Source organism: Arachis duranensis, chromosome 6, assembly GCF_000817695.3.
Source record: "Arachis duranensis cultivar V14167 chromosome 6, aradu.V14167.gnm2.J7QH, whole genome shotgun sequence".
In the NCBI taxonomy this organism is placed as follows: domain Eukaryota; kingdom Viridiplantae; phylum Streptophyta; class Magnoliopsida; order Fabales; family Fabaceae; genus Arachis; species Arachis duranensis.
In genome coordinates this window covers 108,521,982-108,545,260 of record NC_029777.3, presented here as the reverse complement: position 1 = coordinate 108,545,260, position 23,279 = coordinate 108,521,982, and the positions used below count along the sequence as shown (strand labels likewise).

Below are 23,279 nucleotides of genomic sequence, written 5' to 3'. Positions count from 1 at the left end.
GCTCTTTTTTTTATTGTTAGCTATTTATTATTGTGATTATTGCTATTTAGGTTGTTATGTCTGTGTCAGGAACATGATCGGGATGAATCTTATGAGCATGCGAGAATTAAAGGTATTGTTGTTGTTGTTGTTATTTCTGCAGTGATTATTGGATTTAGAAAGTGAGAATAGTTGAAGAAGAAAGAAGAAGAAGTCAGCAAAAAAGAGAATTCGGTTAAGATAATTTGGAGATTAGAATTTTAAAAGAAGAAAAAAGACAAAATTATAAAAATAAAATTTTTTCATTACGTTAGTTAGCCGTTATAGTTCTAGCGTGATAAGAATCAGTCCAGCTCAACTTTTTTATAACAAGCAATGAATGGAAAGTTTTTTGGTGTTAAATTTACGGACGAGTTCGAAATTCAATAATAAGTTAAAAGACTACTTTAAAATTTAATTATTATCATACTTAAATATAAAATATTTTTTCGACATTGTTTCTAGACTTATGCTGTACTAACATAAAGGGCTTTAGTATTTTGAAGTCCATAATATATAGGTTGTTAGATAATAATAAAAATACAGGAATTAGGTCTAAAAAACAAAAATATAGGAGCAAAATATTATTTCAACAATTTTTTAGAAAAACCAAACTAAAGACAATAAATAAATAAATAAATAAATAAATAAATAAATAAATAAATAAATAAAACCAAAGTCGAAAAAGAAAAGACAGGTAAAGGTCAAATGAAAAATAAATATAAAATATATAAAAAATAAAATAAAATAAATAAATATAAAATATTTTTAATTTTAATAAATACATGTTATGTTAAATACTCTTATTTAGTCTGAATAATTTTCAGTCGGTGAAATACGACAAGTTAAAAAAAATGAAATAGTTATTTTATTTAATTATTAATTTCAGCTTCCCGGAAAACTTCACAAATTTTATCGATAACAATCTTTTAAATATTTTTGGGGTCAAGCACCTTATGAGAATATCATTATAAAACTTATATGCATAATTTATGAAAATATTATTGTAATACTTATATATATTTAAAAATTAAAAGATTCTTGTTCGAAAAATTCATATGCACATACCTATGGTTATACTTATAATAAAAATTTATAAAAATTTTTAAGTATATCAGTATACTAAATTATTGGTATTTTAATATTTTTTAATCGTTGATGTTAATTATATATTTTTTATAATTAAAATTAATAGTTAAAAATTATAAAAATACCAATATACCAATACATTTTAAAGTTTTCCAAAGCTTATATTTACATACAAAATATTTGCTAAAAATTGTAGGAGCAATATTTATTAAAAATTTATATTCATTTTGCGCAGCTTCCTGTATGCACTTCACGTTCTTCATTGATTTTTTAAAATTGTCATTGGTTTTATGTTATTGTTTCACTTTAGTTTCTTACAAAATTTTGGCTTGTTCAAAGCAAAGTGATTTACATGACTAAAACAAAAATCGCAAAATGATTCATTAATAGATTATTTTAGGCCCATCTATTCAGCATAGGGCTTTATGAAAATAATTGTATTTTTAAAGCACTAACTTGTATTATTGAGTTTTATTTAAGAATTTATTACTTATCAATAGATTATTATATGCATAAAGTAATATTAAAACTTGATGCTTATTTAAATAGATTAATGAGCTAAGTAGCTAAGTATTATGCCAATCCAACTTGGTTAAACTCGTCTTTGTTACGATAAATTCCATTCTCAATGAGTTATACGTTAGATAATATATCAAAGTAGTGGAAGGTAAAAATATATACAAAAATACTTTTTTTTTTTTTTATTTTGGGTCATGATACAAAACTTTTTAAAAACAATTTTTCTCCTTTTTCTTGGACTGGGACTCGGGCCGATAACCTGACCCAAGCCCAAAAAAACAGGAGCTCCAAACCTCAACCCGACCCGGAGTTCAAACCTAGGTTTCCCTCCCCCTTGCGCGACCCCCTCCATTGCAGCAGCTTTCTCTCAGCCATCCCGGCGAGGCGAAGCTCTGATCGACGGCAGCATCTTCGAAGCTCCAAGCCCCTGCGTCAATGTGCTCGGAAACCAGGTCGCCCTCCTCTTCTCGTCCCCCGATCGTCATCTTCATCCTCGCCGGCACGACCTCGACTCCCTCCCGTCGTTGTAGCAGTATCAAATCATTCCCATCTCTGAAGGAGGTTGCCTTTCCTGGAAGTCCAAGTTACGCCCCTATCAGGTAATTGTTCCATGATTCTCCAATTGGATTTCTGGATTTGATTGCTTGTATTATTTTTAAACTATCTGATTAAGTAATAATTTTTTCCATGGACAAATTATTTGCAATGATTAGAGCTTGTCTGATAGCTAAAGCTTCTGCTACTGTACTTGATATTGCTTGAATGAATCCTGTAAATTCTGATTAAATCTTTCCTTTGTTGTCTCCGAAAACCACTGCTATAGCTCGTATCCTTTCTGAATGAAGCATCCACATTTGCCTTAATCCATCGAACCTCTCTCGTTCTTCTCCTTAGTAAAATATAATTTCAAAATAACCTTATTGTTTTGTGCCTTAGCTTCCATCGTATGTCGCCTCACAAATGTTTTCAGCTTTTGGGACCGTTTTGAATCCTTCTTCATACATTTTTCATTCAATTTCTAAATAGGAATAGTCAACTAATAAGTAGATAGTTCAGATACAACAAACTACTATTTATTCTAAAACTAACTCTTCACATAATATGCCTATATATATATACATCAGAAAAACAGACTATTATTTCTTTAATGGAGAATACTACTAAGTATAGAATATACGTGAATTTGGTTTTATCAAAATTAATATGCATTATTATATTATATTAATCTTGCATAGCCAACAAGCTCTCGTAGCTCAGTTGGTTAGAGCACCCGTTTAGTAAGCGGGAGGTCTTGAGTTCGACTCTCAACGAGAGCATTATTTTATAGCCTTTTCAATTTGTTTTGGTCGCGTGAAGCTTCCTACGACGTCGTTTTGGGAGACGGCAAAGAGAAAGGGTTTTACCTAAACCCCATTCTTCCCTCTTTTCTCTCGTTCTGCGTATTTTTCTCTTTTTATGCAACACATCGAGCTTCAGATTCAAAAATGTCAAGCAACAAAGGACCTGGATTCTTCTCTGCTATTGGCAGCAAGGCCAGAGGTAAAAACCTTAACTCGTCCTTCTTTCTTCCTCGCACTGATTCTGGTTCTGATTCTGCGTTTTCAAAAATCGCGTTTTTTTCCCCCTCCTGCAGATGTCCTAACGAAGGATTACAACGCTGATCACAAACTCACTATCTCTTCCTCCTCCAACACCGGTGTTGTGCGTTTTCTTTCATTTTTTAACCGATTGTTGATTTCCAAATCAACACCAAATTTTTAAAATTTTTTTAATTCATTTCGCCGTGCTCCATTTTTTGTTGTTCAAATTACATGAATCATTATTGCAGTTGTTCGTAGTTATCCATTTCAGAGATAAAATTATTGCTTTTTTTTTTCTTTTTAACCGTACTAGCTCGTTTTTGGAGTGAAGAGTTATTATTATATTCGAATACAGTGGAGGAGTTATAAGGATGCAAGTGTAGGATATACAATCTGAAATTCTGAATTACTATCTTTTTTATGGTAGTTTTGTAGTTTTGCAATTATTATGTTATTGTCCAATGTGGCATAGAGGGGGTGATATTTGGTTGGTTGATAATGGGAATATTTTACATTGGTAATATATTGATATGTCAAAATTAATCTCATAGAAGTTGCTGTCAGTGCAATAGCAATTATTGGTTAGATGTTGTAATCGTATGATTTGTTTATGAGGTGTAATGGTGTATGCTGTTGAGATTTATTGGCAGCTATTGAAAATTGCTTTTTGTTTTGTTGATTGTAATTTCAGGATTTGAGTTCCACATTGTTGAAAAGTAGAGGACTCTCATCTGGAAATGTGGCTGCATTGTTTAAATACAAAGACAAAACGGAAGTTCATGTCAAAGTTGATACTGAATCAAGTGTATGTAGCTCTCTCTAATTTCTTTCTCAAGTGTATGTTGCTCTCCCTAATTTCTTTCTCTCTTTTTTTAAATTTTTTGTTTATATTCCTTATTTGATGCATTGCTCCTATATCTTTTTACCTTTTAAGAAGCTATGCACAAATCCTTAATCCTTTCTTTTTAAATGACTCTAACTAAAAGTGGTGCTGTTGAAATTAATATTTTTAAAAAAGTGATCTTTTGAAATATTATGCCTTGTAGTAACTGATATCTGTTCTGTAGGTATTGACAACATTTACTATATCAGACATATTGCCTTCTGCTAAAGCGATTGCATCCATACGAGTACCTGATTACAACTCTGGCAAGGTATTGGGATTGTTTGGTATATATGATTGGAGAGAAATATATCATTTTGGGATATTAGTAATTTGTTGTTTTTTGATGCAGTTAGAGCTTCAGTATCTTCATGATCATGTGGCTTTTACTACTGCCTTTGGTTTCAATCGTTCCCCTACAATTGATTTTTCTGCAACAATTGGGACTCCTGGCATTGCATTTGGGGCAGAAACCAGCTTTTCAACGGCTATTGGCAAGTTAACAAAGTACAATGCTGGTGTTTGCTTGAAAATGCCGACTTCCAATGCTTCAGTAATTTTGTAAGTATAGAAATACTTTTAATTGTTGAATGTTAAATTGACATAAGTAATGCATTTTTACAAAGTCAAATATAAGTTAAAAGGGGCAACCTAGTGGAAGGGCTTAACTGGTCATGGGTTTGAGGAGTGCAAAGGATAGATGTACAGCGCAATCTCTTGGAAGCAAAGAGGCGATTCCAAGATTTGAACTGTGACTTTCACAAGCCATGCCCTCAAAGCTAAATATTAAATTCAGATGATTACTTTATTGGAATGAAATTCCTTCTTATTTTGGTGGGATGTTTTAATCAGAGGTTCTTTTCTTTTTTCTTTATACCTAAGCGTTCAGCATGTAAGATTTTGCTGTTGCAACTCTGGTTGAATAACTGTTAGTTTACATGTATTGATTGTTTTGAGATTCATACTTTACAACTTATCAGGTGTGAGTAATGTGCAATGTCAATGTTAAAAGAATTTTGCCTCGGTATATAATTATTTCCTCCCTTTCTTTTTCTGTATACTTTGTAGAGCTGACAAAGGAGACTCCATGAAGGTAATGTATTTGCATCAGCTGGAAAAGTTGAATGGGGGCGCCGTTGTAGGAGAGATTAGCAGAAGGTTCTCTACCAATGAGAACACATTGACAGTGGGATGTTCATACGTAGTCGATACACAGACGGTTGTGAAAGCAAAGCTGAACAACCACGGGAACCTTGGAGCTGTGTTGCAGCATGAGCTTACAGACAAGTCATTCTTGACTATCTCGGGTGCCTTTGAAACGAAGGCTTTGGAAAATAGCCCCAAGTTTGGCTTCTCACTTTTGCTCAAGCCATAAATGAATTTATATATAGTGATAATGCTAAATCTCAACAGATAAAATATTCCATGTTTTTTCCCACATATTTCTTCAATCAGGTAGAACAGAGTAAGAAAGTTTAGGAAATCGATATAGATTGTCGATGCCTTCAATTTTGTTCTTATTATATTCAAATGATTGATTGGTTGTATTGAGATTGTATTGACATTGTCATGGGAATGAAATCTAAATTATTGATAGCATCTAATTTGAAACTAATTATCATTAATTTATTTTAAACTTCTGGGTGTTGCTTGAATTTATGAAGTTTGGTCTTTCAGTGAATTCACAGTTCCATATGTTGATAAGCATTCACCTTTGTTGTTATCTCCCCATAATGAACTCACCCCTCATCCTTTGAGCTGATTTGGGCTAAAGTCCACTTACTTGCAATTAGTAGAGCAAAATTGTAAACACTTTGTAAGCTTCTTTCAAGTTATGAACATGTTACCCTTGTTGAAATGTTGCATTAATTGCATGCAGAATCTGAGCAATTATTGCCCCCTTCTATTTTTTAGTGCTTAGCAGTCTTTGTAGACCTTCTGTCTTTGTTATGGTTCATATTATAATACAATAATTCATTATCAGTGTGAGATCATAATTACGGATTAATATATAGGAGAATCAATATTCATATTTTTTTGACCTGGAAAAATAATGAGTATAAATTTTTACTTGCCACTCATTGACAATTATTTGTTAGATTATAAACACTGACATTATTTTGTAATATAATATATTATAACTGTTTACTTAAGGCACCCTAAAATATTTAGAGATAATGACCGGTTATTGTCTTTTTCTGGGACCCTGTTCAATCAGTCCAAATTGATTCTAATTTTATAATTTGGGATACTTTTATTTAAGAAGATTCTTTTTATCCCTCTTAATGTAGTCCTAGGAATTGTGCCTAAAAAGTCAGCATTCTTTTATTTAAGCTTTGAAGGTGGACTAAAGAAATAGTAATACTAATACTCGTTCCCTAGCCCCAGCTACAAGAAATGTAAGCTAAAGTGTTGTTGGTTGGTACTTGGTAGTAGCTGGCAACCTCCACAACCATGAAAGCTTTATTTGCCATTTTGATGTGATTTTGTAAGAGAACAAATCTTCTAAAATAAAAAATTTGGTAAAATTATTAACTATTATTAAATTTATAACTTTTATTATGTGTGACCTCTACTATCTTGATTTATCAAAATGATTATATCTTTTGTTAAGTAGAAGTCAATAACATGCAAAATTTATGAGTTTAATTTTGATTAGCATAAAATATTGCTCATTGACATTGAATTAGATTCATTGTTTTATATGACTATTCCAGTAGTAGGCATAAAAATATAATTAATTAGGCTACATAGACGGTATTTAATTAATAATTGTGTATTTTCCATAATATTTTCAAAGGAAACTTAATGACCATTGAATTTTTTGGCCTATGACACTTGACATGCGACCTGTAATTGTTTTTTAACTGTCCTTATTATTTTTCAAATGCCAATCGGAAACTTCATTTTATTTACTGTCTTTCAACTTAGGATTGGTCTTTATTACAACTACTACTAAAATTCATCAAACCAATATCAAGCATTAATTCGAAATAACGGAAGTTCTATCATGATTTACTTATGGGTAACTAAGATCGTTTATTTTTTTAGTTATTAACGAAATTTTGGTGTAATACTCAGTTATTGTATTTTATAGTATTTTTTAAAATCATGGGCGGAAGGCATATTGTATTGTCCCGCTTCTATAATTTTAAAAAACACTATAAAATATAATAATTAAGTATTATATTAAAGGTTTTTCAATAACCCTCTAATTAAGTGGTAAGACCATTTCCCAAGCCATGTCAAAAATAAAATGATGGAAGGCATCAAAGAGAAATTCAAAGAGAGAGAAGTTTATGAATAAAAGGATACAAATTGGAAGGTCAAACGTTGTAACATGTATCGTGTTAGAATAGCTATACAAAACCACAGACATATTCCCTTTTTTTATTTTTTCTACAAAGAAAATGATAATAATCATTAATAACTGCTAAGATTTTACATAGTCAAATATGATTAGATTGATGTTATCGTAAAGCTATATATTCTGATTTGTATGTTGTAACATCTTACCTGATCCTGGAAATTATCTTGTGTCAGTATCGATAAAGACGTACCAATCTAAATCCAAGAGCATAAACAATGCAAATTAATGGAAGAACGGCAATTGGATTGAGTTGATAACGTCTTTTTCAATAAATTTTAATTTATTTTTACAAATTGTTTATAAAAATAATATTATGTTTGTTTTAAGTTTTAAAATTTGTTATTGAAAATTTGATATTTTTATCCTTATTTTGAAAATGATATTTGATATTTTCATGTTAAGAGAATAAAAATTAATATATAATATTATTTTTATATTTCTTAATTATTATATTTTTTTAATTTGTTAAAGAATTCTTCCTTTCATTAATATAGAAATATTTTTAAAATTCAAAACATATTTGTAACTTATTTTAAAAATATTAAAATAAATTTCAACAATTTGTAGTATTAGAAACAGCAATTTATTTCAGGAAATTTGGTGGATAAAAATATCTTTTTAGTTATTATACCATTGAATTTGATAAAATAACCCAAAGACTAAGCATAAGACAATTTACAAGATGACAAGAAAGTGTTAATCAATATGGTTTAGGTGAAAATTGTTACCTGTAACTTTGATGGAACTATCTTAACATATGACTTTTGATTATTTACTTACTACTTTGAGAAATCAATTCTAGACCTAGACAGAACTACAGAAGTGATATCTTGTTAATACTGAATCAAACTCACACAGAAGCTGCTTAAGCAATAATCCTTAGTAAATTAAGAAACTGTACATCTAATGGGGCTAAAGGTTCACAAAGAAAGATAAGTTCAACTAATCAAGTATCATTCTCATTCCAAAATTCATATTAAAAAAAAAAAACATACCAAATCTAAGGTCATCTCCAACAAACTAAAAGCAACTGAAAAATCAAAGAGAAGAAAGAAGATAAAAGACAAAAAGGGTGAAACATTACATACATGTCTCAAACAGCAGCATAGAGATTAGGAACAAAAGAGAACCACTTGAATCCACAGCTACATTTGAGAGGCAAAGAAGGGCACCTTGGAAGCCAATGCCATGTCTTCCTTGAAACCAAGTAATACAAAATCTCAGGCCAAGTGTAGCAACAAATGCATATCATCCCTTCATGCCAAAAGCAATAAACATGTTCATAGTTATGGTAACAAACTGACACAAATTTCCTACACATAAGATCAGGTAAACTCTCAACTTCATTCCAATAATTCCCATAATCATTTTCTTCACAAAACTCCCACAATTTTATGCTCCTTGAGATTCCATTGCTTCCAACCCCACCAACCAAGTACATTTTTTTACCCTCTCCTCCATCCCCCACCAATCTCAAGAATGTAACTTGATTTGGTAACACCCCAATTGGCCTCTCCAATTTGCCATTCCCCAAATCAAATTTCACCACAGAAAATGGCTCTGGGGTTGCAAAATACAAACCCCCATTAAAGTAAACACCTTGATGCTGGCGAATGTTATCACCTAAATTTACCCCAAAACGCCCTTCAAATCTTGTCCAAGATAGCACCTTTGAGTCATAGACAAACACATTACTAGAACTTGAAGAAGGAGAAGAAGAAGAGTGAGAGAAAAGGACAAAAATTGTGTACCCTTTTGGGGTTGTAACAAAAGTGAGATGCTCAAGGTGAAGATTGAAACTTGGATATTGAATCTTTCTAGAAGTTTTTGCCAAGAGATTGCACACAAGCAAAGAACATGAGGTTGGATCGGAGAGACAGAACAAGCCACCGGATGAAACAAGTGTGGTGAACCATGATGATGATGGAGAAGAATGGTGAAGGGAGGAAGAATCATTGGTGGTGAGGGAGAGGGAGATGTTGCGCCACGTGGCGTGGTTGCAGTCATAGAGTGTGAAGTGGCTATGGTGGAACTGAGGGTGTGAGAGGAAGAGGAAGTTAGAGAAAGGTGAAGAAGAAGAAGAAGAGTGTTTGTTTATGAAAGGAGGAGTGAAGATGAGAGACCAGAAAGACTTGCAAGTTGACCTGAGATTGAGGAAGGTTTTGAGGGGAAGAAAAGAGAGGATGTATTCTAAGATCTCTGGAGGTAGCTTGCTCCAGATTCTTGGATCCATTGGTGTTGAAGAAGATCTTGGGGAACTCTTCATCATCATGTTCTTGTTGATTCTCAACGGAGTTACCAAGATGTTTGATTTTTCATCTCTAAAGTCAGAAACAACTTGCGGGGTAACGTGGACTTCAAACTTGAGTCTTACTTCACACTTTAAGTATAGCAAGTTAGCTACCATCTCAACACTTATTCAACTTTTTTTTATTATTATAAAATTATGGAAATAATTAAATTATTTTAACCTTTCACCATATGTTCACTACAGTATCTATACTTTTTTTTTAACAAAAATATATAATTATATATTAAATAGTTCAATCAATGATTCTAAAAAATTAGTAATATTTTTTTTATAAGAGTGGAGCATGAAACAAACAAATACAAAAATAAATCTAAACACAAAGTTAATAATTTTATGTTATCTTTAGTATTGTCATCAATAACTAGTGGAATCAATACTAATTTACTTTTTGTAGCTCAAAAATGTCATGTTTTATTATTAAAAATCTTGTTATTGCATTCTAACCAAATATTTCAAATAACTGAACTCAATCAGCCATTCTTCTACTCCTTTTATCCGGATCAATTTTAACAACTATATATAAACTAGTGAGTTATTCGCACTTCGTGTGGATTGTATTATGCATCAAGGGAATTAATATAAAAAAAATTATAAATGCTTTATTTCTAGGTAAAATAATTTTGAAAAATAGTTAACACGAATAATTTATTAAATTAAACCTTAAGTTTATTACTATAGTTTAAATCATTATATACTGTGTAGAGGAATTACACCTACATAAAATAGATGCAAACAAATAGTAATACTAAAAAAAATGTACAGAGAAATTTGGGCGTATTGAAGAGTATATATTCCACCTTGAACGCAATCATAAACATAAATTCAAAGTATAAAACTATAAATCTTTTAATTAGTGTTTACAAAGACAAAGTCATTATAGAAAAACAATTTAATATTAACACCGCCATCATCGTCATCTTCATTGATACATAAGTGATAAGTCAATTCCAAGTAATATCATCATAGAATTCAAAACTAATATCACCACATATATACATAAGTGTCTTTTGAAGCCTGCATTTAGTAATTAATGATGACTCATACAATTCATACTTATCTATGTCCGATGCAAATTTCAACATTTTAAGATTTTTTTTTGGGTATTCAAGATTTTTTTTTAAATTCAAATTGATTGGATTGTATCAAATGGGCTCTTTTTGGGCTTCATAAGATTTATAGTATATAATTTTATATTTTTAGTATTGACTCACCCTTTTGGGCTATTTCTTTTGGATTTGGTTTTTGGGATGCAATTCTTTTCGGTAAGAGAAATATCTGTTTAATTTCAAGACATTAGAAATTGCCTATTTTTCATTTCATTTTGTATTAGACAATGTGTTAAGAAAATTATGAACATAATACATCAACTTTGTGTAATTTGAATGGAATATATATCGAACTTAAATTTCGATTTAAAGTTGTAGGTTTTTTGAGCTTTCGGTAGAACCTACACAAAAATTCATCACCAGAACACCGACTCAAATCTTGTCAAGCATAAAACTTGATTCCTTATTAGTATTAATAATTCATAGTTGCCACAATATTCTCTACACTCTTTATCAGTTAGTTGGGGCATCTTTTGTTATTAGTCCATTGAATTAGAATGAAATATTGGCCTAAAAAACCAACCACGTGGTACTAATATTAATAGATTCTCCTAAGTCTTTTTTGCTTTATTCCTTATTATATATTTAACCATTTTTCATTATGAGTATCCAAGCAAAATTCATATAGCAATAATATTAATATAGAGATTGTTATTATTATGGAGAGAGAATCAAGTGACATAGTTACTAAGAAGACATGGTTATTCAAGAAGCTAAGGAAGAAATCATGGAGTTGGAAGTTTTTAATGTCTTCATTGAAGTGGAAGAAGCTTTGTTGGCCACTTTCTTTCATAGATGATATGATTTTCAAAATTGTGTCAATTTTTGAAGCTATTGCATTGGTCTCAATGCTCTCTTTTTTCTATCTTTGTTGTGGCTGTAGTTTCTAATTAGTTGATCTTGCATTATTGCACAGTTTTTTTTTCCTTTTAAAATTTATAATGAACAATAACCTTGTTATTAGGAACACTATATATTATTCATCTATAAGATTTTGTTTTTTGTTTTTTGCTGTTATAGCTTGATATCTTTTAATATACATTGAAAATTAATTTGTGAGCAACCCTAAACAAAACATTATTTTGGAAATTAAAGATTTAACTAACAAGTATCCAATTCATTCACTATCATATAAGAAATTTATAGATTTTTTTTTTTCAAAATAAATAAAATTAAGTGGTGCTCCTAAAATATTTATTAACAAAAAACTTAGATTAAAAGCTTGTTAAACCTCCACCCAATTGCACCCAATTGCAAGTCACAATCATGGAGGTTTAATTTATTATGAGTTGACAAAAGTCAACCACAAAAATTCAACATTTTCAAAGATTTATTTTGTAAAATTAAAACATTTTCTCTCCCCCTATAAAAACACTACATCTTAATAAAATATATCAACCAAGTTGCTTCAAAATATGATGAATTCCGCTATTCTCATTGATTGTAGCAAATGATGAACTCTTAAAGGAGAAGGAACAATGGAGTTGCTTCAAGGACAAGTTACCACTCTCAAGAAGGGGATTATGAAGGGATCATAAACACTGGAATCTTTAACTTTCTGTGGCAGCGAATGAAGAAGTTGAACACTTTATATTGCAACACGTTAACAAGGAATTCAATGTAATTGGGATCACGCACTACAATATATATGTTAACCCTAATGTTAGTAAGTTCTAATTTTTAGATCCTTGTTTTGAGTACATACAATACTCCATCATTTTTTTTAGTTTTATGCATTGAGGATATTTATCTAATTTGTATTAGGTGCTTCCTTAATTTGTTGTGAAAAGGTATTATTTTTTTCATTTATTTTTTGACACAGGAATAGTGGAATCCAATCTTAGTTGTAACGTTGTACTTTGTATTTTACATTTTTGCATTAACTAATATTTTGAGAGTCAAAATTAACACAGCCCGAGTTAAATATATGTATTTTGTATTTTTATTAAAACTCCAATTTGAAAATAGCAAAAAATTACTTTTTTTTTATTATATATTACACGTATTTGGTATTGTTTTTTTTTTTAACTTTTAATATCTCAAGAAGTTAATTAAGAACTTTTGAAGAAGTAAAATATGACTTCTTTTTTTTTTTCAGAAGTTTTTTTTATCACTTCTATTAAATTCTTTTTTTACTTCAAAATAAAAGAGACTATTATACTACTGTTTTGCAGAGGACATTACATCAAACATATTTACAAGTCAAAGGCTTAAATCACGCAAGATCCGATATAAAAATATGAAGCACAGACAAGTATGAAGGATAAGGATACGATGCGAGTAAAACAATGTATAAAAATGTTAGGACGCAATTCAGCTACAAGACATTATATTAGGTGAATTATGATTTCAATTTTGGCATAAATTGTGGCGAACATGCTAAAATACACAATCTTGATTGTTGTAGAATTATCATACCAATTGATTAAATTTTTATATATCATTCTAATAGCTTAAGTCAATCGATTGAGTAATAGAACTAATAGATTGAATTAACTAAACTCATATTACTTTGATGATTTTAATTGATTGGGTAATATGACCAATCGATTGAATAAGAAAAACTCCACGTGCCTTGCAAAATTCAATCGATTGTGTATTAATTATAATCCATTGAAATTTGGAAACTTAAATTTCAATCGATTGGTTTATGCATCCAATCGATTGAATTTCTAAAGAACACGATTTTTCCAACCCAATACGTATATAACTCGATCAACGATAAAATTATGATTGATTAAGATTGCAAAATATTTATTACGATTAATGGAAGTTTTAATTTATTATTGTTTTAGTTTTTGATTATCAAAAAACATGATAGATAAATAATAAAATAATAATTTATAAAATAAAAAATAAATTTTATAATTAAATAATATATAAAGAACTAATTTGTAATTAAAATTAAATAAGGACTATTTAGCAGTTATTAAAAAATATAAAAAAATATGTTTTATTATGAAATTATTTAATAGTCTAAACGTTTTGAGACCATCAAATCTAATCAAAAAATGAGCCCATTGGCGTGTTTAACATTGTTGTGGAAGTGCCGCCGTTACCTGGACACCTGACTTACTTTTCTCTTATTCTCTGCATAACCCAACAACAGAAATAATCCCATGTCTCCATCGTCATTTCTTTTTCTTCTGTTGCTTTCAATTCTTCAGCAACAACAACAAACCACTTCTAAAAATACTTGCTCCTCCCCTCACCATTGAAGAAAACATCACCGCTATTTTGACTAATTTTAAACTTTAAAATTCGTGTAATATGGCCGTTTTCAGTTTTTTAATTTCAAAAAATAAAAAAATTCTTTAAGACAAAACAGCTTGCCATTTTTTTTTAATATTAAAAAATTATTAACATGCACAAAACGGTGGTGACGTTTTATATGTATTCTGAGACAGTTAAAAAAATTTTTCATACCAATGTTAAATTCAATTATACAAAATAATTTTGAAAAGAGTCTCGCTAGGGAGCCAATGAAAAATCTTGACAATGTGTATAATGGGTCGGTTATTTAGTCCAATAGAAATAAATAATAAATTCAAAAACTCTTATTCAATTATTTCAGATCAAATTTTAAATTTTTCAATTTCAAATTTCAAATTTTAAAAAAATCCAATTAGTTATTTTAAAAAAAATTAAAATCCTAATTTATTAAAATATTTTACTCTAATACTCTCTTATTTTTCACCCGATAGCCACCCCACCTTCATCAACAATAATCCCATTTCACGGTCGCTACTTGCCATACGTCACTCACCTTTAATAAAAATAACCATTCAGTCAAGGATAAAAATAATCATCCGCATACTTCAATTATATATAACTAAACTCAATCAAATCAAAATAATCATCTATATAAAAATTAAAATAACCATACACACACCTACTAAAATAACCATCCTAAATTGACCATCAAAATAGAAAAAGAAGATGAATAAACAAAAGAAACAACTATGATCATCCAACAATTTAATTTTTATTAAAAGAAAGAAAAAATGTATAATTTGACACATGATTCTTATTATTTGATGTAACCGTAAAATTAGAAAAACAAAAAATAGAAAAAAAAAGTTTGAACCGATGAATTGTGATCACCGACTGAAAATGAACGACGTTGCACTCCATTTACGAACTTCAACGCAGTGACGGACATATCAATAGACAAACACTTACCCTTTTACCTTGCGCCGTCGACGTCCGGAGGAACGCACACGCCGGCTGCGACAGAGTCATTCCTGATCTGGGTTGATGCGTTGTCGTGACAATGACCCATACAATCGAGAGGCGCTGCAGGGCATTGGCCGGTGTGGACGACAGCATCGGCAGGAACGTGTTGCAGTGAGAAAGGAATGTATCACCGTTGAGAGAGAGTCTTCGTTTTTTTTGTTAAGAGAGAGAAAGAATTTTGGTTTTTGTTTTACGGCAATCAATTCTAATTTATTTCAAATTTCAAATCAGCAAATATTTAAAATTAATGAATTGATTATAATTTAATTTAAATTTTAAATTAATTTTATTTAACACATTGTACACTAATAATATTGGCTCCTCATATTTTTTCTCTTAAAAAACATCCATCTCTCTACAATATTGAAAAACTCCGCCGTACTATTATGTTAATAATATTGTACACGTTAATATCCAATTATCCACACATCTCGTGTTCCCCATCCACTATCCCTTGACCGCTTACTTTTCTAGTTTTCTTTCCTTATTTAACTCAAATTTTAAACTTTCTCTCTCTATTCAAATTTCTAACATTTTCTCTCAACCTTTCTTTCACCGCTGCCAGTATCAGGATAATAAAATGGGTCGAATCTGTCTAGCCAACTCGTTGAATCCGCTAAAAAGACGGGTCTAGATAGAATTTAAAATCTATCAAATTTAAAAAATCCACCAAATCTATACTGCTTAAATTGCGGGTTTTAGTAGAACGGAACGGACTGGCCTGTCGGACCAAAGATTTTTATTTTTATTTTTTTATTAAATAAAAAGTAATTGCTACTACAAAAATATAATTTTTAAACACTTTTTTCATTTTTTGTTTTTATTCTTCTTTTAGTTATTAACTTTATTTATTTTATTTTATAAATTTGTATATATGCTCAAATTATGTAGCTTATTTTTTAAAATAAAAATGATTCTATTGAGAAATATTATTTTGAACAATTTTATTAAAGTTAAAAATTAAAAAAATTAATAAAAAAATTATATTATAATTTAATTATTTTTTATTTGTATTTATTTTTTAATTATTATTTTTTTATTAATTTTAATGAATTTTATTTTTAAAAAAAGTCAAACGGATTTGTCCGCCGACCCACCAATTAACCATAAAACGGGACGAACTAGCATTTTAAACCCACTTTAGTTAACGGGACGGGCCGGCCCGCCCCGTTTACAATGCAGGCCTATGCGGGGCTGGCTAGGTTAGGATGGGTCAGCCCGCTTTGCCACCCCTACCAAGTACGTATGATTCACTTGCACATGAACCAATAAAAGTGAAAGTTACGGTTACCAATGTACACTTTTATTAAATTACTCTTCGACCTTAGTTCATGATAACAATATAGAAGTCTCATGGCCCACAAATGCAACCCAACCATAATTCTAAAAATTGGACTGAACTGGCCAGTCGAATCGGTTCAACTGAAAACCAACAACGTCAACAGTCCGGTCCTATATCCAAAACCGGTAATTAAAGAACCGGCAAAAACTGTTGAACCTGCCGAGAACCGGATGATATATACATAGAAGTTGTAGATTGATAATGTCATGGATAATTCAGTTTGCTGCATTGCATTATTAAGTATTTATTGTTCTAATGAATTAAAAAATATATATAAATTGATATGAAGTTCTGCTCTGTGAACAGGTTTTGCACTTGACTATGGAATAGATAAATGTCGTTGTTGAAATTATTGCTAAAAATGGATTTGTTATGCTACTGCTATAAATTAATTTCTTTCTAGCTGTTGACCTCTCTTGTTAGAAAATTTCACATGCCACATATTTAATTCTGTGTTGCATGTATTGCAAAAGGTACAATGAAATTAGGCCGGTTAGCAAAGGAATTAGCAGCCGATGTAAATATTAAACACAAAATCAAAGGACAGCTTCCTCGTCCAGTGGGTTATGTAACAATTAAGTGTCAATTTTACTTGTGTCATTCCTTTAGTAATTATTTGGCAAAAGAATTTCTCTTATTGCTCAAAAGAATTCCTTACCTTATCTAATATCCATACAAGGAAAACAAAATTTAAACCGTATGAGTACTTGAGTAGTAATTTTGTGCTTCTTTATCTGTTGCAGCATTTTTATAACTCCTATAACTCCTAAATGATATAAATATAGTGAAACACATTGTTTGAGTGAAGGTTTGGATCAGTAAATTGCATAACCAAAATAATCTATCTGATTGCTATGTATAATCTTTAGGCTATTTTTTGTGTTTTTCATTTTACAAAAATAAGTTTATCTTTCTTTTTAAGTTTTACACTTAGTTCTCACTCTTTAGTACTTGTTTTAAATGAATATAACTAAGTTGAAGTGAATTATTCATGTCACTGTATAAAGGTTCGAGCTGGAATAGTTGGATACCCTAATGTTGAAAAGTCATCATTGATAAATCGTTTACTAAAGCGAAGAAGGTGTCCTGCAGCCCCAGACCAGGAGTTACCCTAATTGTTCATGATCTTATATTCTGTTAAAATTAAAACTAATGGCTTCTAATGTTGAGTACTTAACAAGTTTTTGGGAATTTTGATGATTGATAACAAATTTTTATATTGGTATTTAATATTTAGATATTTCTTTTTACTATTTAACTTTCTAGTTTGTATTTTGATAAAATCATATGGTTTTGGTTGATGAACCTTGAATCCAATAGAATATATAAATTCAATTATAATTTTAGGGCTTGTTTGGGCGTCATTATTGAAAAAGATCTTTTTTTAAAAGATCTTTTACAAAAGTAAAAGTGATTTTATATTCGGATACTTTAGTTAAAAGTACTTATTTAAAAAATGTTATTATTTAGATACAAAAATACAAAAGTACTTTTATAATAATAAAATTACTTAAAAGGACATTCAATCATAAAAGAGTTTATTAATAATAATAAAAAAAATAATTATTTATACTGATTTATTTGATTCGATAATTGATCTCTTATATTGTCTCTTATTTCTTCTATTGCCCAAACATCTTTTTGTGTTGGTTCTTCATTGGCTTGTAACGAAATAATATCTTCAATTTTTTGCAAAATATTTATGTCATCAGAATCCATCATTCTTATAAAATTATGAAGGGTGAAACATGCAACAATGATATCACGCTGGGTTTTAAATTTGGCTCTTAATGGTATGTTTTGTAGTATCTTCCATCTTGCTTTGCATAGCTGAGTTTTAAATTTGGCTCTTAATGGCATGTTTTGTAGTATCTTCTATCTTGCTTTGCATACTCCAAAAGTCCTTTCAATTCCTGTTCTTAAACTTGAATGACAATAGTTGAACTTTTTCATTGTTTGATCTAAAATTTGGAGCTAGTATAAATTGTGGAATATGATACCTTGTATGATGATAAGGTCCTAAGAATTCCTTAAAAGTTGGATAACCAGCATCAACTAAGTAATATTTACTTGAAATACATTAAAAAATATACAAAAATCAAGCTACATATTATCATGAAAATGAATGTAACCTCAAAATAAATTTAAATGACATAACTAACCTTCAGGTGGATGTGGAAAATTTAGCTTTTTTGTTCGAAGAGCCTCCATAAAAATTCTTGTATCATTTGTAGAACCTTTCCAACCAGCCCATATAAATGTAAAACATATATTAAAATCACACACACCCATTACATTTGTTGTAGTATTTCCTTTTCTACCAATATATTGTACTTGCTCATCTTGGTGAACATAAATGATTATATGCATACCATCTATAACTCCAATACAATCTTTGAAATATAGCCAATATTTATCATTATCCATAATATATTTAGGTGTGTCTCTAAAACTAGGATCAATAGGTCTAATAATATTTTTTGTCAATTTCTTCACACATGATAGAACATGATGAAATATAGTTTTACCTTAATGTTGAAATCGCTCCTCTAACATTCTATAAGAAGCTCCTTGCCCAAGCATGTATAAAAATGTTGCTACCATCTCTTCTCCACTAACATGTGTGGATTTCAAGCCATAATTGAGAACCAAATCATTGCATAAACGGTTAAACACTGATTTTCTCATTTTAAATTGTTCAAAAAATCGCATTTCATTCCCTTCCTTTAATTCTAATAGCCATTGATATCCTGATAGTTTTGAAATCCTTTTCTCTTGTTTGAGGCATATCGCAAGTAATAATTGGCAACTCCATAAATAGCTAATATAATAGCTGATTCGTAATCTTTTTCATGTTCTTCATATTCAGTATCATTATCTGTTTCATAATCATTCATCCTGTATAATTTAAATTAACATGAAAAATAAGATAACAAAGCAAAAAATACTATTCACAATGTCATTATTAAATAAAGTTCCAAAATATAAAATCAAAACACAAATTATAACATTGTCACTGAATTAAAGTTCAACAATAACGATAATAAGAATTCATGCAGAAAAAAAAAGTTTAAAGATGGTTCATGTCATCTAATTTAAAAGATTCTAGCCATCTAAGTTGTTGATTGGGATCATCACTCAATGCAATGAAAGTTTCTCTATATTGTGGCTTAGCCATTAATCTAATTCCCAAATAGAACTGTGGACTATATGGTTCTAGATCAAGTAATTTGCGTAGCAACTTGATGCAATTTTTTATTGAGCAAGGATCATCTCCCTTAATTAAAGCTTTTGACTCCACACCAACCAAAATACAATCAAGTAAGTCCTGTAATCTAGATATTATTCCAGCTCGTTTCTCAACTTTTTTGTTTGAAGTCTTCTTCCTTCTTTTCTCTCTAGTAGAGCTTTGAACAACTGTATAATTAACAATGTCTTCTTCAACAAATTCATTTGTATAATTCATTTCACCTCCACTCTCGAAATCCTCATTGTTCTGATTAGATTCTTCAGGATTTGGATCTTTCGATGGCGCCCAAACACTATAACTAGTAACTATGATATTCTTGAAACATTGTTCAAGCCTATCTAAAGATTTTGGAGCCATACTATATAAATTATAACGTTAATAAAATAAATTGTAATATAAATAATAATCGTGAATATAATAACACTAAATAAAAATAAAATACTATGATAAAAAACCAAATAAAAATCACAAATAAATTAATAATAATAATGACAAAATGATAAAAAAAATTAAAAAAAACACAAAAACATAAAATAATATGAAGACAGAGACAATATGAAAAGAAAGCAAATAATAATAACAATATAAAGAAAAAATGGTAAAAGAAAGCAAATAATAATAAAGTACAGTAATATGAAGCTTATAATAATAACAATACGAAGAAGAAATGGTAAAAAAAAGAATCTGATGATTTGTTGTTGAGTGTGTAAAAAAACAATAATATTTTAACTTTCAACCTTTATATTTATATATTTCACAAAAACTAAATGAATATGTTATATTTTTATTTGTGAATCATTTCAGATTTTTTACTTTTTAATATTGTGATACTCGTATATTTTTTTATACTTATATATGATTATATTTTATATCAAATCATTAAAGATTTTATCTCAAAATATTACATGATTCTTTCAATAGTGAATTCGGCAAAATATTACATAATAATACTCCTAAAATATCAGATACAGATTCTTAAAATATCATAACACTGAAAATTAATGATTCAATGAAATTGAATCTCAAAAATCAAGCCAAGATCAATACTGTATAAAATATCATCCATCTATAAAAATAAAAACAAAAATAAAAGATATCACCTGTGATTATAACAAAAGAAAATAAAAGTTGCGTTAATTTTGTATGAAATAGTCAGTTGACTTTTCATATATGTATTGAAAACATAAAATAGATAAAAAAAGATAGCAGGAAGAGAACCAAAGATTACCAGAGGAGCTGCAGTTTGAGTTGGAACCTCGTTATGAGGTTTAAGGCATGAAAGAGACATTGAATGTATAGCACATTCATGAAAGAAAGGGGATAAAAGTGTCTTTTTAAAATTTTAGTAAGGATATTTTTGTTTATCAATAATTACGAAATATCTTTTTTTAAGGAAATTTTTTTTTTTAAAAAAAAGATATAAATTGTAACTTTTTAAAAAATATATTTTTTTATTTTTCTAATACACTTAGTCTTTATTATTTTATCTTATCTTTATCTTATTTCTATTTGTTCTTATCTTATCTTTATTTATTTTTATTTTTTATAGGACAATGTTCTATATATATTTAATTTTAATTTCATAATTCAATTCAATTCAATTAACAATCAATAAAATTTCTTTCTCTTTTCTTTTCCTATTCTTTCACAATTTTATCATGGTGGAAAGTGTATGCGACTTACTAGATGGGAGAAAGTTGTGTAGAACTAATAGAGTTAGGTGCTTGAATCCAAAGCTCAGTGATTCCAAAAAAATTGTTGATTTGAACTCACTGTACCGGAAGACAAATGTGGCTAGTGTTGGAAACTTATGCAGCCGTAATTATGCAATGGATAGACTCAACCATTTGAATGGAAGTAAAACATCAATAGCGGATACATCTGATGCAGTAAACAGCCTGACTGGAGTTTCGGATGGTGGCAAGAGGTGTGATAGTGGCGATGAAGATAGTATTAATAAGGGGAGCTGTGGTCGAAAGAGGAAGAGAGAGTCTATGCCAGAAATGCTGCACTGGATTCTTGATAGGGCTGAGAATCCTTGTGATCCTGCAATGGGTTCAATGCCCAAAAAGTCAAAGTGGAAGTCATATGGTAGTGAAGAGATCTGGAAGCAGGCTTTGTTATTCCGGGAAGCTGTATTTCTCAAAAGTGATCACCGTAGTTGGCAGGGTCAAAGGATGCATCCTTGCATGTATGATGATCAGGTCGGGGCAAACTACAATCTTAGGGAGAGATTAAAAACTGACCAGAAATCACATGCTGGAGGAACAAAGGGATGTTACGGGAGATGGTCACTTGATGAACCTGCCACTGTGCCCATTCCTATTGGCCCGGCCCATCAAGCTGAAGTTCCTGAATGGACTGGCATGGCTGTTGAGAGTGATTCAAAATGGTTTGGAAACCAAATATGGCCAGCAGCAAAGGTGAATACCAATCTTATCGAAAGGGATCCCATTGGAGCTGGAAGAAAAGATTCATGTGGCTGCCAATTTCAAGGTTCTGTTGAGTGTATCCAATTTCATGTTGCTCAGAAAAGGGCTAAACTTAAGCTAGAATTGGGTGATGCATTTTACATGTGGAATTTACACAAGACAGGGGAAGATGTTAGGCGATTGTGGACCGAACACAAAGAGAAGAAGTTTAAGGATGTGGTGAAAGCAAACCCTCTTTCAAAGGGAAGATAGCAAGTTACTGAAGTCACAAGCTTCGTTGAGCACAGATTTTGGCCATTTGTGCTTCTTAGTGGCAACAATCTTTGTATTTAGATAAGGGGGATGCTCCCATAAAAACTCAGATGCTCCCATAAAAACGCAGAAAATGTCTTTTCTTAAAGATATTTTTTAACAATTATAATTTAATACATATAATCACTTAAAGTATGTTATTTTTGTCAAAATTAGATCAAACAAATTAATTTGATCGAAAAATAATGAATCAATTTTTTAGGGCTGTCAAATGGGCTAGCCCGGCCCATTTAGACCCGATCCGTTAAACCCGTGGGTTAAATGGATTGGACCGTTTAAGTCCGCTTTATTTGCAGGCTATAATTTTTTAACTCGGACCGTTTTTGGTCAGCCCGTTTATCCTTTTATTTTATTTTTAAAAAAAAAATTTGACAAAAAAGATTATTTTTAGGTCAAAAACCTTTAAAAAATAATACTTTTTTAGTTGATGGGTCGGATTTTCGAGTCGGATCGAAGAAAATATTGACTAAAAGTGATACTTTTTTTTAAAAAAATGTAAATAAAAAAATTAAACGGGTTACCCGTTTAACCCGTCATTTTTTTGGGTTAATCGGACTCAGCCCGTTTAGCCCGAAATTTAAACGGGCTTAATTTTGGGGGAAAAGTCCGCCCATTTAAATGGGTAAACGGGCTAATTCGATGGTTTGGCCCATTTTAACGGCCCTACAAATTTTGAATCCGACTAAATTAATATTGTTTTTATAAAAAATGACTATAATACTTCTATTATATAAAATAATTAAAATACTCTTATTATATATATTAATTTTGAGAATCCTAAATTTTAGTCTTTTTCTTCTCTGTTATCATAGGATTAGGATTTAGAGTTTT

General features: G+C 30.0%; 3 protein-coding genes and 1 non-coding gene across 5 annotated transcripts; 3 read left to right on the top strand and 1 right to left on the bottom strand.

Moving 5' to 3' along the window:
* Positions 1-2,868: 2,868 nt before the first annotated feature.
* TRNAT-AGU (transfer RNA threonine (anticodon AGU)) lies at positions 2,869-2,942 on the top strand. The gene has a single exon. It is a non-coding gene; the product is annotated as a tRNA-Thr (tRNA).
* An 86-nt stretch (positions 2,943-3,028) lies between these two features.
* LOC107495735 (mitochondrial outer membrane protein porin 2) lies at positions 3,029-5,711 on the top strand. 2 transcript variants are annotated; one of them, XM_016116898.3, is made up of 6 exons: positions 3,029-3,165; positions 3,260-3,327; positions 3,898-4,011; positions 4,274-4,360; positions 4,442-4,650; positions 5,158-5,710. In XM_016116898.3, the coding sequence occupies exons 1-6, from the start codon at positions 3,111-3,113 to the stop codon at positions 5,462-5,464; spliced, it is 840 nt and encodes a 279-aa protein (XP_015972384.1). In that variant the 5' UTR covers positions 3,029-3,110; the 3' UTR covers positions 5,465-5,710. The 2 variants fall into 2 exon arrangements, with proteins under 2 accessions (XP_015972384.1, XP_015972385.1); XM_016116899.3 differs by lacking the exon at positions 3,260-3,327 and having other exon boundaries at positions 3,033-3,165; positions 5,158-5,711.
* A 2,610-nt stretch (positions 5,712-8,321) lies between these two features.
* Positions 8,322-9,834, bottom strand: LOC107495892 (F-box/kelch-repeat protein At5g43190). The gene has a single exon (XM_016117106.3). It carries the CDS (start codon positions 9,729-9,731, stop codon positions 8,553-8,555), a length of 1,179 nt encoding a protein of 392 aa, XP_015972592.3. The 5' UTR covers positions 9,732-9,834; the 3' UTR covers positions 8,322-8,552.
* An 11,528-nt stretch (positions 9,835-21,362) lies between these two features.
* Positions 21,363-22,388, top strand: LOC107495691 (AT-rich interactive domain-containing protein 1-like). The gene has a single exon (XM_016116859.3). The coding sequence runs from the start codon at positions 21,363-21,365 to the stop codon at positions 22,386-22,388; it is 1,026 nt and encodes a 341-aa protein (XP_015972345.1).
* Positions 22,389-23,279: the final 891 nt, after the last annotated feature.